Source organism: Coptis chinensis, chromosome 4 (genome assembly GCF_015680905.1).
Source record: "Coptis chinensis isolate HL-2020 chromosome 4, ASM1568090v1, whole genome shotgun sequence".
Classification (NCBI taxonomy): domain Eukaryota; kingdom Viridiplantae; phylum Streptophyta; class Magnoliopsida; order Ranunculales; family Ranunculaceae; genus Coptis; species Coptis chinensis.
This window is the reverse complement of record NC_141459.1, coordinates 24,299,019-24,315,361: the sequence shown is the minus strand read 5'-3', so window position 1 is coordinate 24,315,361 and position 16,343 is coordinate 24,299,019. Positions and strand designations below refer to the sequence as shown.

Sequence of the window (16,343 nt, the reverse complement as noted above, 5' to 3'; positions counted from 1 at the left end):
GTTAGCCATTCAATCCAATGAGGTTTTTAGGCTATAAAAATCGTGTCCTTGATGAACTGATTGTATGTTTTTTTCTAAGTTATACTCGTCTCCATTTCTCTATTTAATTATTTTTTTTTTTTTTTGGGTACCGAAATGACTTTGAATGGAGCTCCGATGTTCCCCGATTCAAGATTATTGGATTCTTCTCCGGTTGAAGCCACAAACTAAGACATACAATTGTTAGAAGCACCGTATGTAGGGATGTCGTTTTTTTTAATCATTTTCAAAAGTTTTCGAGGAAGCGAAGAAATACTACAAAGAGTATGGTCGACAACAGGGATTTGAAACGCGTGTTAGGAGTGCAGTTAAGAGACAGTCACATGTTGACGTACCTTCTAGTGGTCTCTTGGTCTGTTCACGTGAGGGGATCCATAACAAGAAAGAAGATGTGTCTATTGGAGTGTCAGGAACATCAAGAAACACATCGACTGTCAGGTGTGATTGTAGAGCAAGAATGAGATTGGCAAAGAAAAAACTCGACAATATATACACAGTTACATTGGTTGAAAACAACCATAGTCATGGCTTGGTTTCTCCGTATAAGAGGGGTTCAATGAGGTCGAATAAATCTATGCCGTAAGGAAAAGACAAAGAACCCGATGAGATTTTTGATAATGAGGGTTTACCCGGTGGCAAAAGTTGCATCGGTTTTCTCGGGGATGCAATTGGGCTTATTTCAAAGATGTGTCAAAACTATTTCGCCACAAGAAAAAACCAAAAGAAAATGACGCTGACGGCCGCGTGCTTGATTACTTTAAGCAAAAGAGTGCAGAAAATCCTCAATTCTACTATGCCGTTCAACTAGATCCAAGTGGTACCGCAGCTTAATTTTTTGGATTGAAGGACGGTCTGCCGAATGCGCGATTTAATACTTTGAGACGTTGTATCTTCGATACAACTTTACCGGACTAATATTTATGAAATGCCTTTTGCTCCTTTTATCGGTGTCAACCACCATTTGCAATCCATTCAATTTGGGTGTGCATTATTGCTTGATGAGACCGAGGAAACATTTGTGTGGTTATTTCGCACATGGCTTGCAGCTATGGGTGGTCGCCTCCAACTTCGATTCTCACCGTCGGGACGATTGTGGCAATGACCGGAGCGATTGCTAAGGTATTCCCCTACACAACATCGTCATTGTTTTGGCATGTTTCAAATAAATTTTCGTGAGAAGTTGGGGCATGTGTACCATAAAAACAACACCTTTGCTACAGAGCTAAATTTCGTTCTTAAATCCTATAGGATAGATGATTTTGAAAGCAAGTGGCATGCACTAATGGTAAAATACGATTTGGTGGAGCATAGTTGGTTGAATGATATGTATGAGTTAAGAAGAAATTGGGTTCGGGTTTATCACTTAGACACCTTCTTTGCTGGAATGAACACAACTGGACGAAGTGAATCAATGAACTCTTATTATGATAACTTTGTTAGTTCGACGACTACTCTCATGCAGTTTGTTCATGGTAAGGAAAGAAGTTTGGGATTGATTGCCAAGCATGAAAGATATTTTGATTACAACACTGAACATAAATGTCGCAATGTGGGTAGAAACGAGTTCCTTTTGAAGCATGCTGGCAAAGTGTACACAATAAATGTTTTTAATAAATTTAAGTCTCAGGTGGAAAATGCAAGAAACTACTACAAAATTGTTGAAGAGGTGGTTGATAGGAACGGAAATGGAACTTATTTCTTGAAATCAAGAAAGCCTCGTAATACCAATGTTTGGAAAGTGAGTTTTGATAGAACAACCCCCGAGGCCGAGTGTGAAATGTAAGTATTTCAAGTTTATGGGTATACTTTGCTTCATCTTTTGAATTTTTTTCAGGGTATGACGCGTTGAAGAAATTCCAGCTCACTTTATTTTGAAGAGGTGGACACAAAAGGCAAACACTTACAGGGTCGTGTTTGATGGTGGATTAGTGAACGGTCATGGAAACCAAGAGGCTTTAAGAGTTTCCCATTGCATTAAGGTTGCTACTCAATTGGCATATGATACAACAACTAATGTTGATAGTTACACATTTTTCATAGAGAAAATGAGTGAACTGTCAATCGGAGTTGCCAAGTGCAAGGAAACTCTCATTGAAGGAGCTACTAAAGAAGGAGTTACTAAAGAGGTGGCTTCAACTAACGAGAAGCGCAAAGTTGATGTAGCAGAGGTATTTTATTATCACTTGTTTTTACCTTGATTAAATTTAATTTTAAGCTTAACCCCTTAACCTTTGTTTCACAGGTTTTAATTTTGAACCCCAACATTTCTCAAACAAAGGGGAGAAATAAGAGAATAAAGTCTGGCAGAGAGATAGCCCAAGAAGAAAAGAATGGAAGGTTGTGTAAAACGTGCCAAAAGTTTGTAAAACATGACTCAAGAAATTGTCCGGACAAGATTCAAAACGTAATAACGTGTTATATTTTTTTTGTAAATTTAATATTGGATACTTGTTGTCAACTTTTAACATGTATTTTATTTGCAGGCTACTTTTAGCGAGCAAAATGACTAATTAGCAATGGGATGAGATACTGGATTTTGATAGCTGCGGTGTTGAACTTTGATAGGGGTGTGCTGATTTTTTCGCATGGAGAGGATGCCGAACAATAATAAGTGTTGTTATTGGTTTTTTTTTAGTGCTGAATCATTCAATTATTTTTGGTCATGTGAAACAATGTGGTAGACAAAGTGTGTTCAGATCAGAGACACCGCTAAGCATCGCGAATGGAGATATTCCCGAGCATTATGAACCCGATTTATTAATTTGAAGGGCTCCCTGTTTATTGTTCTAAAGTATTCTTTTAATTGTTGTCACAAGAATCATCCGTTACGAATCGTATACGTAACCTAGAGAGTGGACAGAGGTCAATTGCTATTATTTCAGGTTGACACAAGTGTACACAAACACCTAATCGATTTGAGAGTTTGGGTGTCATTTTTATGTTTAACCGAAGTTGTTCTTCTGGATAGACCCGAGAGAGACGGGGAGAAAATCCGTTCTCTGGCAAGATGACCTTCACCAAAGATAACATGGAGATGCAAATGGAGCAGAAAATACAAAGGCCGAAACCATGGTCATGTAAATAAATAAACTTTTAACATTACTCATGTACCTTAAGGCATTGAGGGTTAAAAGAGGGATATAGAGAATGAATGCAGATTTTAGTTTCCTTTTCAATCCCCTAGACATCTGTTGTTCCTTCGGAGCATATAAGTATTTTCTGTGAGTCTGCATCTGTGTTTTGATTGTTTTTGTCTTTTTTTCGCATAAAAAGTTTAAGCTGGTGGTACAAAAGTTGTTTGAGTAGGATATAAGGTCCTCCTGCTTCAGTTATTATGGGCTACTGTATTTACGCAGGTGTGTAACATGTCAGGTCTTCACATCACACCTATTCCCAAGAGGAAGCCACAGCACACTAGAAACAATCGCAACATTTGGTGTCATGTTTTTTCTATTTCAAGTTGGAGTAAAGACAGATCCAGGCATGATAAAGCAATGTGGGAAAAAGAGCATAGTTATAGGTGTTTTAGTGTTTTTACTTCCATTGGCTTTTGCAACATCAATGACATTTATCCTAAAGGCTTTTGTCACCATGGACAAAAGTCTATCGACGCTTCTTCCTATATGATCGCCGTCGCGATCCCTAACAGGGTTCATTGTTATAGCTTGTCACCTGATCGAGCTCAAGATCATCAATACCGATCTTGGTCGCCTAGCAATATCTTCATCAATGATCGGTGACGATCTTGGGTATTTCCTTAACCGCGAGTTTCTCTAGCCTTACAACAAGGCAGAATTGACCCTCTTGATGCGGTGCTAGGAATAGTAACGATTATAGCAATGGTCGGATTTATAGTATATGTTGTCCGACCATTGGCAATTGATGATTAAACTTACTCGGTAGGAGAGCCCTGTGAAAGAGATTCATATCTTTGTGCTTTTCGTAGGAATCCTAGCTATGTTACCTTGTCTTTATACCAACATGCCTTGGCGTGAATCTTTTGTTCTTGGCCTCACGCTAAAACACGAAAGGAATAGTTGAGCTTCTCCTATATAACATCCGGAAGGATACCGGGTACGCACACTTTGATAACTCTAAACCTACTTCATTGATGTATTTATCACTCTTTTTCGACACCACATTACAAACTTGCGGTATATACTGAACTCATATTTGTTGTTACTTGTGGTGACGAGGGTTTTGAAGGAGCAAGAGTTTTCCCTCCTTTTTGTCGGTGTTGTTTTCGACAACAATCATATCACCATTGATGAGAATCCTTTATGATCCTTCAAAAAGATTTGTATCCTCAAAGAAGAACACCATACAACATGCCAAACGAATGCGAACTTCGCGATACTAGTCTGCGTTCACAAACAACAAAAAAATGTCCCTAGTATCATCAATATTCTTGAAATCTCTCATCCCTCGGTAGAGACTCCCATTGGTGTTGTTGTACTCCAACTCGTCAAGCTTGTTGGTCGCTCGCACCAATGCTCATGTCCCACCAACCCCAACATAATTTTATGATTGGCGGTTCCCTTTTCGAACGTTGTCAATGCTTTCGGACAATTTGAGATGCGAGAATCAAGGGCTAACCAGTGGTGTTGAACCCTACACAAAGAATTGCACATTTGGCGACCATGCACGATGATATCTCGCAACCTTGCAATTGATAAGAAGGTGAACTTTGTTATCACCCCATTTCACAAGGAATGGGCTATTGATGGTAAGATCGGTCAGAAAATCGTTCCATTAGAACAATGAATCGCAACATCCTAGAGAAGGCACCTTGCTCTGTAGGAATCTTTGTTGACGAACTATACTAAATGGATCGTTGTCAATACTTGCAAGTCGTTCATTTTATCGTGTTGCGCTTATCTTCATGGGTGGGATTGATGATGTAGAAGCACTAGCCTCACGGCATACGCATGGTTGAACATCCGCAAGTAAAACCTCACAATACTTCGGTTCCTTGCTTTTGGTTGTGACAATGCAAGGAATAGGAAACCTGACAATGATCTTATAGACGAATTCAGGGCCAATACTGCATATAACAGAAAAATTGAGTATAGAGAAGAGGTCGTGAAGGATGGCGAAGGGCTTTCCGCGGTGATCAAGGACATAGGTAAAATCTTTGACCTTGTGATGGTGGGGAGACATCATATAAAGGAGACACGGCTCTTAAGTGGCCTCACCGAATGGAATGAGTGCCCGGAGCTGGGTATCGTTGGAGCATTCCATTCAATTCTGGTCAGCTAGACATTATTTCGTACTACCTCTCAACCTCGACTTTTCTCGTATTACATCTCACCCGTGATGTTTCATAACAGCATTCTAGCAACCTGATTATTTGGTCCAAGCAAACCATAGAATCTTAACCCTAATCTCCAAACTAATCAGACTCGAGAAGAAGAAGAACGAGTTCTTTTTTGGGGGAAAAAGCTACGATGGAGAAAAAGGGGTTTTTTCTTTAGCAAGCCAAAATAACATTTTCGCCCTTTTTCAATTTTTTCAATTTATTTGTTTGGTTTTTTAGAAATAGATCTGGACGTCAGATTCTGTTTGATCTGATGGTTGGTTAGGTATGTCAAGATAGTATGTTAGAATAGTATGTCGACGTAGCCGGCCCGTATATATATATATATATATATATATATATATATATATATATATATATATATTCTATAGTCTATACTATTAATTTCCTTGTTTATATTTATATTACTGCAGGCAGAGAAAATCATGTTGTTCTCAAGGTTAGTTGATACCAAAGTGAAGCCGATGGTGAACCATTTATATTTTCCTTGCTGGCGTTGCAAAGATTTGCAATGAATTTCCTTTTTTGTTTTTTGTTTTTTGTTTTTTTCAGACAGTGCGCGTCCTAAGTATGCCAAAATTTCAATAATATCGAAATCCATCGATATATAGCTTTTTTTTTTCGTGTTTTATATAATAAATGTTTTTACAAAATCAAAATTCCAATATAGGCACACCTCTCACGTGACTCATAGTCTCCCTGACAGACAATTTTGGATTCCACTTAAAAAAATTTGGCTGTCTAGATTTCATTCTTCTGAAAAAATGATGAAAGCCCACCTTCTTCTCCATCTTTTATTATTACCACTATTTTTCCTAATTTTATTTGCTGATTCCAAAGACCCACTTGGAGTTTCTCCTGATGGTAAGAAATTTTTTGTTTGTTTGTTTGTGTTTTTTATCTGATGGTTGTGTTTGAATGGTTTGATTTTGTAGATATTAAGTATTTCAACTCAGAGATAATAAAATGTAAAGATGGATCAAAGAAATTTACTAAAGCTCAGCTCAATGATAATTTCTGTGACTGCCCAGATGGAACTGATGAACCAGGTTTGGAAATTTTGTTCCTTTTTGGTGAATTTTGAGTTAATGTGTGTGTAATTTGTTTCTTTGTTTTGAGATTTTATGAAGTTTTTTTTTGTAGTAAATTGTATTGAACTGTTTATGTTATTGTAGCTTTTGGTGGATTACAATGTTAGAAACTAGATTTATGTATGAACTGAGATAAATGTTATTGATGCAATGACGGTACGAGGGGTGTTTTATGTTATTGGGCATGGGCCGGATATGATATGAGATTCTGTAATTAGTTGTATGTTCTGAGTTTGACCAGTGGGGATAGACATTGCATTGGTATGACACTGTACTCTATGTCTCTATCATTCAGGAGGTAGTCTGAGTAGTTCCCCAGTCGGTGAAGGAGTTGTTGGTTTGCTACCTTTTGCTCTTGCACTTGTAGATAATGCATATCTTGTTCACTTTCTTTGACTATATAGATAAAGCATCTACACATTATCGGTGGTGGGGAAGAGAAATATAAAGCATCAACACTTTTACCGTTGAGAAATATAAACTTACATACTCAAGTATTTTAATTTTTCTCCTATGTTTCTTGCAGGAACATCTGCCTGTCCAGGAGGAAAATTCTATTGCCGTAATGCTGGGCATGCCCCTGTTTTGCTATTTTCTTCTCGAGTCAATGATGGCATATGTGGTAAGAATCTTGTCTCTCATGCTAGTTTTTCCTGCTTCTTTCTGCGGTTCTCACTAATAGAAATGGAGATGTATGTGGTGGTCTTGATATCCTTATAATTAAGTTTTTTTTTAAAAAAAAGGGGGGAAAACTGTAAGTTTCGTCGTGTAGAAGAACAAACTCTTGAAACAACTAAAATGGTTATTCTGAAGAATATTGACTCTTAACAGAATAAAGTCAACCTCAATTTATATATGTTGTGTCTGTTTAATTGATACCCTAAAATTGAAGACCTAGTTGACCATTTGGTATAGTGCACTGGAAATATGATGGCTTTGGGAGCAAAAGAAGTACCTCCCATAATAATTATATATACGGATATGTGTCTAGTCATCAGCTACTATATTATGATGTTGAAGTAGTAGTTACTTTATTTCTTCTACACAGAGTACATGTCTTTACTTACTGTACCAATATTATGTCAAGGAACAAGATGTATTGTATGAGACAATTTGTTCTCTGCTTCTATTCAAGCACAAGGCAGATTTGAGCACCTGATTCTTTTTCAAGTACTCTTTCATGTCTAATGATGTTTTACTTATTCTTTATGTTTACTTTCTTTTTCTACCAACAATGTGTAGACTGCTGTGATGGGAGTGATGAGTACGATGGTAGAACGAACTGTACAAATACATGTTGGGATGCTGGCAAAAAGGCTCGTGACAAATTGAAGAAGAAGATTGCAACATATCAAGAGGGAGTGACCATACGGAATCGTGATGTAGAGCAAGCAAAACATGCAATAGCTAAAGATGAAGCAGAGTTATCAAAGCTAAAAGAAGAGGAGAAGATTCTGAAAAAACTAGTGCAACAACTCAAAGGTATGATCTGTTTATTCTGGTACATAATCATCCACAATTAGATGGCATCTGATATAAGTCCAATGACCAGTCCTTGGGAGTTTGATCAATCAAGAATCAACTGTCGTGTTTTTTCTTGTTTAAAAGATAATTTAAATGCGTATGTTAGCGTTTATAGAATATGTAGTGACTGGATGAGTGAGTGCTGAGTGCTTACTTCAAATTCAAAATTTGATGTTTGGCCTACCCTATGTGAGCCCTGCAATAAAACCAAGAGATAATCACCGCTCGTACTTACCATTTTGCACTCAGAACGCAACTCATAATTTTGATAGGAATTATAATTTGCAAAATATAAATAAATAATTATCGCTTTGTTATGACCAGTCTTCAATTAATTCTATCTGATTTGATTAGTGACGTATTGCTCTTGACTGAACGGTAGATGGGTCAATCTTGAAATGGCACATGTTAATAGTTCTGAGAAAAATCACTCGTCTGTATAAGACAGACTAACATATGTCCAGTGTTACTCAATTCAAAAAAGTAGTTTGTGACAGTCTTGTTTGGTTAGCTGTCACCAAAAGGAAAACACTATTAGTCTATTACAGAAAAAAGGTGAGAATGCAAAAAATATCCAAGCAAAAATGGTTAATCAGCAAGATGACACTTTGTCTCCTAATTATGATTTTGTTGACCTCTCATGTAGAGCGCAAAGAGCAAATTGAAAAGGCTGAGGAAAAAGAGCGGTTAGAGCAAGAAAAGGAAGAGAAGAGGAAACATGAATCTGAGGAGAAAGGTGATGTGGAAACAAAACATACGACAGAAAAGAAACACGAGGAAGGTGATGACAGCATTGGGGTTTTGGATGATCCACCAGTGGAACAGGTCAGAGTGTTAGCTCTTTACTATCGATGCATAAATTCCAAACACCTATTGAACATATATAATGTTCTTATGTGATCGATCTTCGTCTCAAGCTCATCAAGTAAAGTTGATGTATTCTGCACTCTGCAGCCACTTCCACTTGTAAATATCTGTGTTTAGTCATGTTATTATTTACTTCAATTGAAGCATCTCATAGTCGTGGAGTAGATGAGGTAAGGAAGTTTGTATTTATGGAAATGATGTCAGAGACTGCTGTATCCCATCTGTTGGACATGTGGATATTTTTAGTGACCTTGCCTACCTGGTAGCCATAATGCAGCTTGTGTAAACATTCATAGCCTTGTTTGTGACATTTTCTGTTTTTATACAGGAACCAGATGACAAAGACAACATCATTGTTGAAGCTGAAACTGGTCATGATGATGAAAGCAAATTATCATCCAGTGATTCAGTAAAACAGGTAGCAAAAAGCTTGCTTCAAGGCTTTCATCCATATATTGTTCCTGAATCTATCTGTGCTTAAATTAATGTATATATATATATAAGTTTTTTTACTTCTATACAGGAATCAGATGACAAAGACAACATCATGGTTGAAGCTGAGACTGGTCATGATGATGAAAGCAAATCTTCATCCGGTGATTCAGGAAAACAGGTACCAAAAACGGGCTTCTACGCTTTCCTACCTATACGCTTTCCTTCAACTCTTTCCTATATGGGGAAGGATCAGTATGTCATGGTTTATACTATGCCCCTTTACAAGATTAGTTAAGAGCTAATTTTTCGTGGATATGATCTACTAACTATGGAGAGTTACTCCACAAAAATTCAGCTCATTTCGAAACCTTTAACCTAGGTAAAAATTGTAATAACTTTGAAGTGTTTTTTCACGGCCCAGAAACTTTGATTTTGCAATCGTCTTTTGGCATTGTTAAACACTATCAAATGAGCTGAAATTTTTTGGAGCTGATCTTCATGGTTTGTTGGACATATCCGCAAAAAGTAGGTTTTAGTTCCTCTTGTAGGTGAAGTTGTGGGGAATGGTATAAACCATGGTATACTGAAAAAGAAAAAGATCCTATAAATTTACATCCTCATATTCTTCTCCATGGATACTTCCTTGTTATAGATCATATAAAGGACTCTAAATTGAGTTTAGCAATACAGCTGCTTCCATGGAGTGTGTTGCATGAAGATTACTTTTTTAATTTAACTTAGAATAGTTTTATCTTGCCCACTGCATTGTTATTTCTGGAAACGTTTAGAGAAGTGTGTTTTTATATCCTACTCTTTTCTGTGTGCAGTTAGTGCCGTGAGCTTATTGCCAGTGTTTAATTATTTTTTGCATAGCCCCATAGAGAACAATTCCTTTGGGAAATCGAAGTTTCAAGGAAACATTTGGTCCCAATAGAATTTGGGGCGTATGATACATCACAGAGCAACAATGTTGGAAAAAGTACAGAGAAGTTCCTAAAAAAGCCTAAATTTAAAATTACAGGTTTTGGATCTGTCAGAATTTTAGAAATTCCAGAACTGATGACTATGGAAAGCACACATTTGATATTTGGAGATGTTCTCATAGTTATTTTCACAAATTATGTACTGGGAAAAATCTCATGATGCAGGTCTTAGGTGTGTCCATTTCCGACAGGGATACAAAGTGTCTGATGCGGCGAAATATAAAAAATTGAGGTATATCTCATACAACTGTCCAATATGTGTTCGACACGGTCACATGGATATGTATCCGACATGGACTATGTTCAAAATATGACGTTGCCATGTAACGTAGCTTTTAAGGTGAGAAGCATGAAGTTGTGAGAAATGTATGGGTAGTAAGGTATCTCTCAAGAATCTGTACTTAGTAAGGTGTACACATCACGAGCTTATAACCGCATATGCACGAACCCACATGCTTTGTATGTGATAAGCATAAAGGCATTTGTAGTAAGGTTTTCTGTTCCATTTCCTGTATGCAGGTTAGAGTGTTTAATTTTTCCCTTACAATGTTTAGCAAATGTTTCTGAATCCTTGACATGAAGTGGCTTAAAGCATAGCTGGATTAATGATATCTAATACCTTTTGTGTTGGATTCTTCAGGAGAAAGATGAGTCTGAAAGCACTGCAGAATTATCAAAAGAAGAGTTGGGTCGACTGGTTGCTTCACGTTGGACAGGAGAAAATGTGGAACAGAAAACCAAGGACGTTAATGATGCAAAATTGGAAGAGCATGAAGAGACTTCGAGTACACAAAGTGCTCAAGAAGAGGACAATGCAGGCTACAGTTCAGAAATGGACGGAGAGGTTTCAAAATATGATGACCATAAATACAATGAGGACCATAAATATGATGAGGATGAGGCTGATGATGATGATGCGGAAGACACATATGAAGAAGAGGATCATGATGATTCCGGTGCTTCGTATAAACCTGATTCGGAAGATCCAATTGATTTTTCAGGTTTGGGGCCCTATTTTGTCTTTCAATCTTTTCTTGGTGTTTACCTGCGTAGATTCTAGCAATTTTAAGATATAGAAATTCATCTTGGGCTAATTCAGTTCATCTTACTACTTTTGTAGATACGACTACCGCAAGTAACCCATCTTGGTTGGATAAGATACAAGATACTGTTCGGAACATTTTCCAGTCAGTCAATATCTTTCAAACGCCTATTGATAAATCAGGTTTGTAGTAGAAATGAACTCTTCACTCTTTAGCACTTGGCGTCAGATATTAACTTATTATAATGTATTTTCTATTTCTTGTGTTCTGGTTCTGCAGAAGCTTCTCATATTAAAAAGGAATATGAAGACTCCAGCTCAAAGCTGTCTAAAATACAGTCAAGAATATCTAGTCTAAAGGAAAAGCTAAAACATGATGTTGGTAAAGTATCTGAACATTTGGATACAATTTAGTGTACTGTAATGAAAATCTTATGTTATTTGTTTAACTAGATCTGTTTGTTTTTCAATCACATGCAAACCTAATTTTTTTATTTTTTTATATATAATTCAAGGAACGGAGAAGGAATTCTATTCATTTTATGACCGTTGCTTTGAGAACAAGCAGAACAAGTATGCATACATTCCTATTGTCTCACTCTCATAATGTTCTTGAGCATTTCTGTGGGTGGACTGATAATCTTGCTTTCAGGTATGTTTACAAAGTGTGCCCATTTAAGCAAGCTTCTCAGGTGGAAGGCCACAGTAAAACTCAACTAGGGTAAGTTTCCATGACCCTCAGTTTGCTCCCTATTGTTAATTTGCAGCCCAAGTTCTTGCGGTGTTGATGAAAGTTTGGTCTATTAAAGTAAAACCAGGTAAGTACCTGGAGTTAGTTGTTTGCATCTCAACTGATGTGTCCACTAGGCCACCAAAAATATAGTTGTAAAATATGGCCTACCAAGAGAGTCTCAAGATCTGAGTTAGTTGACCTTGTCATAGGACATCTATCATATAATGTTTACATTTTAGAAGACATTATAACACCAATCAAAGAATGAAAATATTTCAACGTGTATTAGTCTTCATGGATGTGGCCATTGCCGGTGGCTCCCACCCATCTGCAATATAACATGACACAATTGGTTTCACGTCCTTTTTTTTCTCTGTGAATTTGTTTAAGAACCACTTCATGTTGTTAGAATAACAGAGTAGTAAGTTTAGTTTCGTTTTTTAGCCACACAGTTAAAAAAACCTGAGAAGTTAAGAGTAACACTATAACAGGCAGTGTCTTGACATTTCTGTTGTAATTAAGGAATGTGTTGCTGTAAGTATAGTACAAAATATCGCGATATATCGTGATATATATCGAGATTTCAGCAAAGAATAAGTAAATATTGCGATATGTTTAGAGATATTTACAACTGTAAATATCGGCGATGTTTTGACGATATTATCGATATTTGGCGATATTTTGTATATGTAACAATTTTATTTAATATTTACTATTATATTTCAAATAAATATAAATTATATATCATGTTATATCAAGAAATATCTACGATATTTGTCGATATTTTGAATATATCAACGATATTTGCATATAAAACAATGTCAAATATCCCCACAGAGGGATATATCCATGATACATATCCATAAATTAGAGATCGATATTTTGCCATATCCTGATATTTTGTACTATGGCTGTAACTCTGTAAGCATCTTTTACTTCACCACAGTTGAGAAACCCTGAAAAGTTAAAGTTCGTGATCTTGAGAAAAATAAGCTTTATACTTGGTGACTCGCATCCACCAAATTGAGCCTGAAGCGTGGTTTTACCAACCGGCTTTTGAACCGGATCGGGTCAGACCGGTCCCAGTTCAGACCACTGGTTCAATTAAAACCCGGCCGGTTTTTTGTTAAGTAAAGTTTTAAATAACATTATATATTTAAATTAATTAATAAAAGTATTTAATGTTTAGGTTAAGTCAACTTGGCCGGGTGGACTAAAAACCACCGAGTTGAACCGGTTTTTTAACCGATTTTTCAACCAAGTTATGCTTGAACCACTGAGTTTACCGGTTTATAATTTGAATCGGATGGTTAAAACCGGTTCTATACTGAACCATTTCATCATATAAATATCGACCTGGGGAGCTCCGACTCCGGTTCAAACTTGAACCGGCCGAGTCGTAAAACCATGGCCTGAAGAGTATGTGTTTCTGTTGGCTTGCTTGAAGTTCAACACTAACTTTTTATTCTCTTTTCTGGTAATAGGCACTGGGAGAAATTCGAAGACTCATACAGATTCATGGTATTTTCCAATGGTGACAAGTGTTGGAATGGCCCTGATAGAAGTTTGAAGGTACGGAATAAGAGAATACTTTTTCATTGAAGCTGAGATGTGGTTGTACTGTTTGCAGCATTTAATGAATCACATCACCATATAATCTTGCAGTGAATCACATCACCACAATGTATATTAAACTAGTAATTATATGTTTATTTCTTTTGTACTGTTCACAATAGTTTGATTCAGTGGAAGGGGAGCATCTGACTCAAGAAATGGTCCCTTGAACTAGGAGTGTGTTTGTTATGATGGAAACACTATAGAAAAGAAAGGAAAATAAGAGTGGTCCACCTTTTCCATAGTTTTTAAGGCGTTTGTTTACCTATGGAAAGGAAATGAGCTTTTCCATATGGAAACAAAATCATGGAAATGGAAAAAGTTTTGTGTCCTTAGCTAACCCTTGAAAATTTTGTGGAAAGAAAAGGAAAGGAAATAGATAGCTAGGGACTTACTACTAACACACCTATGACCCAACAATACAATTATTCATTTCCATAGCTTTTGCAAACAAACATGATTATTCATTTTCCCAGTTTTTACTTTCCTTTCCCCAGTTTACCAAATACATACCATTTAAAATTATTTCCTTTCCATTCCATTCCATTCCATAGTGGACCACCCATTTTATTTCATTTTCTTTCCATGAGTTAAAATTTAACAAACACACCCTAGGATAACCTGAATAAAAAGACGACCTTTCAATTGGAGTGGATATTACAGATATGATAATGTACAACTAGCTCCTGTGAGATGCTTACAATGCATGTTTTGTTGCAGGTGAAACTTAGGTGTGGATTGACCAATGAGCTAACTGATGTTGATGAACCAAGCCGTTGCGAGTAAGAATCTCCCTTTTAGCATTCATATTCATAAACTTGGTCTCTTCTCACGTTTGTACTCGCCATGTCCAGATATGTAGCTTTATTATCAACCCCTGCTCTGTGCCTAGATGAAAGACTAAAGGTAACTATTTCTAGTAATCTTATGCCGCCAGTTGTTGGCTTTTTTTCTTACACTAAATTACTAATGGGCGTTTAAAACCGGTGAATGTAGGAGCTACAACATAAACTTGACCTCATGAACTTAGAGCAACCTCAGAGTCATGATGAACTTTAAATACTTCTCGGAGAACTCCTGGACTTACTCTTTTAGAAGAAAGAATAAGGCAAAAGCTGAACTGCTCAGAAGAGATCTTGGATATGACTGAGGCGATCACAAGTCTTCCTGTGGTCGCAATTTTTTCCTCTCCTGAAAGTATAGAGTTATTCAATGCAGCTTTGTCGAGCATGTTCTTCGTGATCGGCCGACTGGTATTTTTGCCCCATGTACGTCACATTATTAATGTTTTCTTGACACTTAACTGTTTGTGGCAAATTTGTTGACCTGCCCACTATATAGATCAGACAGCAAGGCATTAATTTATATTAACTAATGCTTATGACTGTTCGTTATTATTAATTATATTTCAGCCTGTCACTTCTGGAATTTGGCAATTCATGGCGTATGCTTGAAGTCATTTTTGCCAGTCAAAGAGTATAGCCCATTTTACTGTCATTCTGAAATTACATAGATCAGCACCCGGATATCTCCACCTTGAATATCAACTCAATTTACCCTATTACTTTTGAATCACAACTAACTGTAGATAGATATTGTGGTATTATCATGTGAAGGTTGATTGGTTTATTATCCAAATCTTCAGTCTCTATTATTACAAAGAAATTCAGCTAGGTAGAATTTGACGTGTACGAGGGTTTATGTATTTTATGCCATGTCAATCCATCGGAAGGAGTTTTCCAATGCAGGTGACTTTGAGGAGAAATAACAATTCTTATTAGCCAAAACAATGGCCCAATACAAGGGTGACTATGGAGGTAGCTCTTCACTAGGTAACAATGAGGGTAGTATTTGCTATCTTTATTGTTATTGAGTTGTAAATTTCAGACGGAATTTTTTATTCTGTCTCGTGTTTTTTCGTTTTCGTGCGTTCTTTTGGTTTTTTTAGACAGGATGTTTCATTCCGTCTAACGAGTGTTTTTTTTACTTTTTTTGTTTTTTTTAGGACGGGATGTGTCATTCTATCCGGCGTGTTTTTTTCAATATTTTTTCATTTTTTACATTGACGGAATAAAGCATTCCATTCGAATGTTAAAATCATATTTGCATTGGGCAATCCTAAGGCTGAGTCCAATGGCTCTCTATCCCTTTAAAAGTAGAGCTAAAGTCAACAGATTTTACTCTCTATCATTAATTTTCTCTTTATATATACAAAAGAAAATAATGATATATATCATTAAAATAGAGATAGAGAGTAAAATCTTTTGTATATATACATATAAAAATAATGATAGAGAGTAAAATATGTTGACTTTAGCTCTATTTTGTTGACTTTAGCTCTATTTTATTGACTTTAACACTACTTTTAAAGGGATAGGGAGCCATTGGACTCAGCCTAATAGTTTTTTTTTTTATTGGCAAGTCTGTTTTAAATGCTAGCGGGTTCGAACCCCATACCTTTGGTATTATCATTTCTCACCAAGAAAATAATTATGAGGGAAAATAGTCTTATGTGACGCCTGTGTGAAGGTAACAAATTGTTACTTGCAACAACTTGCATTGGGAATGCTCTTGAGACGGGAATAGGAGTCTTGGACCTTGAATGAGTGTCCCTTGTAGTAATATCTACTACTAAACAATAAACACAGAAAGGAGAATGTCATTGTTTTTCTTTGTTTGCGAGGAAGTAATGTAGGCT

General features: G+C 36.6%; 1 protein-coding gene across 1 annotated transcript; it reads left to right on the top strand.

The window, feature by feature from the left end:
- The first annotated feature begins 6,024 nt into the window (after positions 1-6,024).
- PSL4 (calmodulin-binding protein) lies at positions 6,025-15,081 on the top strand. The gene is made up of 16 exons (XM_086607666.1): positions 6,025-6,220; positions 6,292-6,405; positions 6,974-7,069; positions 7,690-7,929; positions 8,618-8,796; positions 9,167-9,256; positions 9,362-9,451; positions 10,897-11,257; positions 11,377-11,481; positions 11,579-11,680; positions 11,814-11,871; positions 11,951-12,019; positions 13,516-13,603; positions 14,366-14,427; positions 14,500-14,551; positions 14,642-15,081. The coding sequence occupies exons 1-16, from the start codon at positions 6,121-6,123 to the stop codon at positions 14,702-14,704; spliced, it is 1,869 nt and encodes a 622-aa protein (XP_086463792.1). The 5' UTR covers positions 6,025-6,120; the 3' UTR covers positions 14,705-15,081.
- The last annotated feature ends 1,262 nt before the right edge of the window (positions 15,082-16,343 follow it).

Excerpts from the sequence above, each read along its gene's own strand:
- PSL4 (XM_086607666.1), top strand. The coding sequence starts at position 6,121 with ATGATGAAAGCCCACCTTCTTCTCCATCTTTTATTATTACCACTATTT. Across the intron at positions 6,406-6,973 it reads AGATGGAACTGATGAACCAG|GAACATCTGCCTGTCCAGGA; the intron begins GTTTGGAAATTT and ends TGTTTCTTGCAG. Across the intron at positions 7,930-8,617 it reads ACTAGTGCAACAACTCAAAG|AGCGCAAAGAGCAAATTGAA; the intron begins GTATGATCTGTT and ends CCTCTCATGTAG.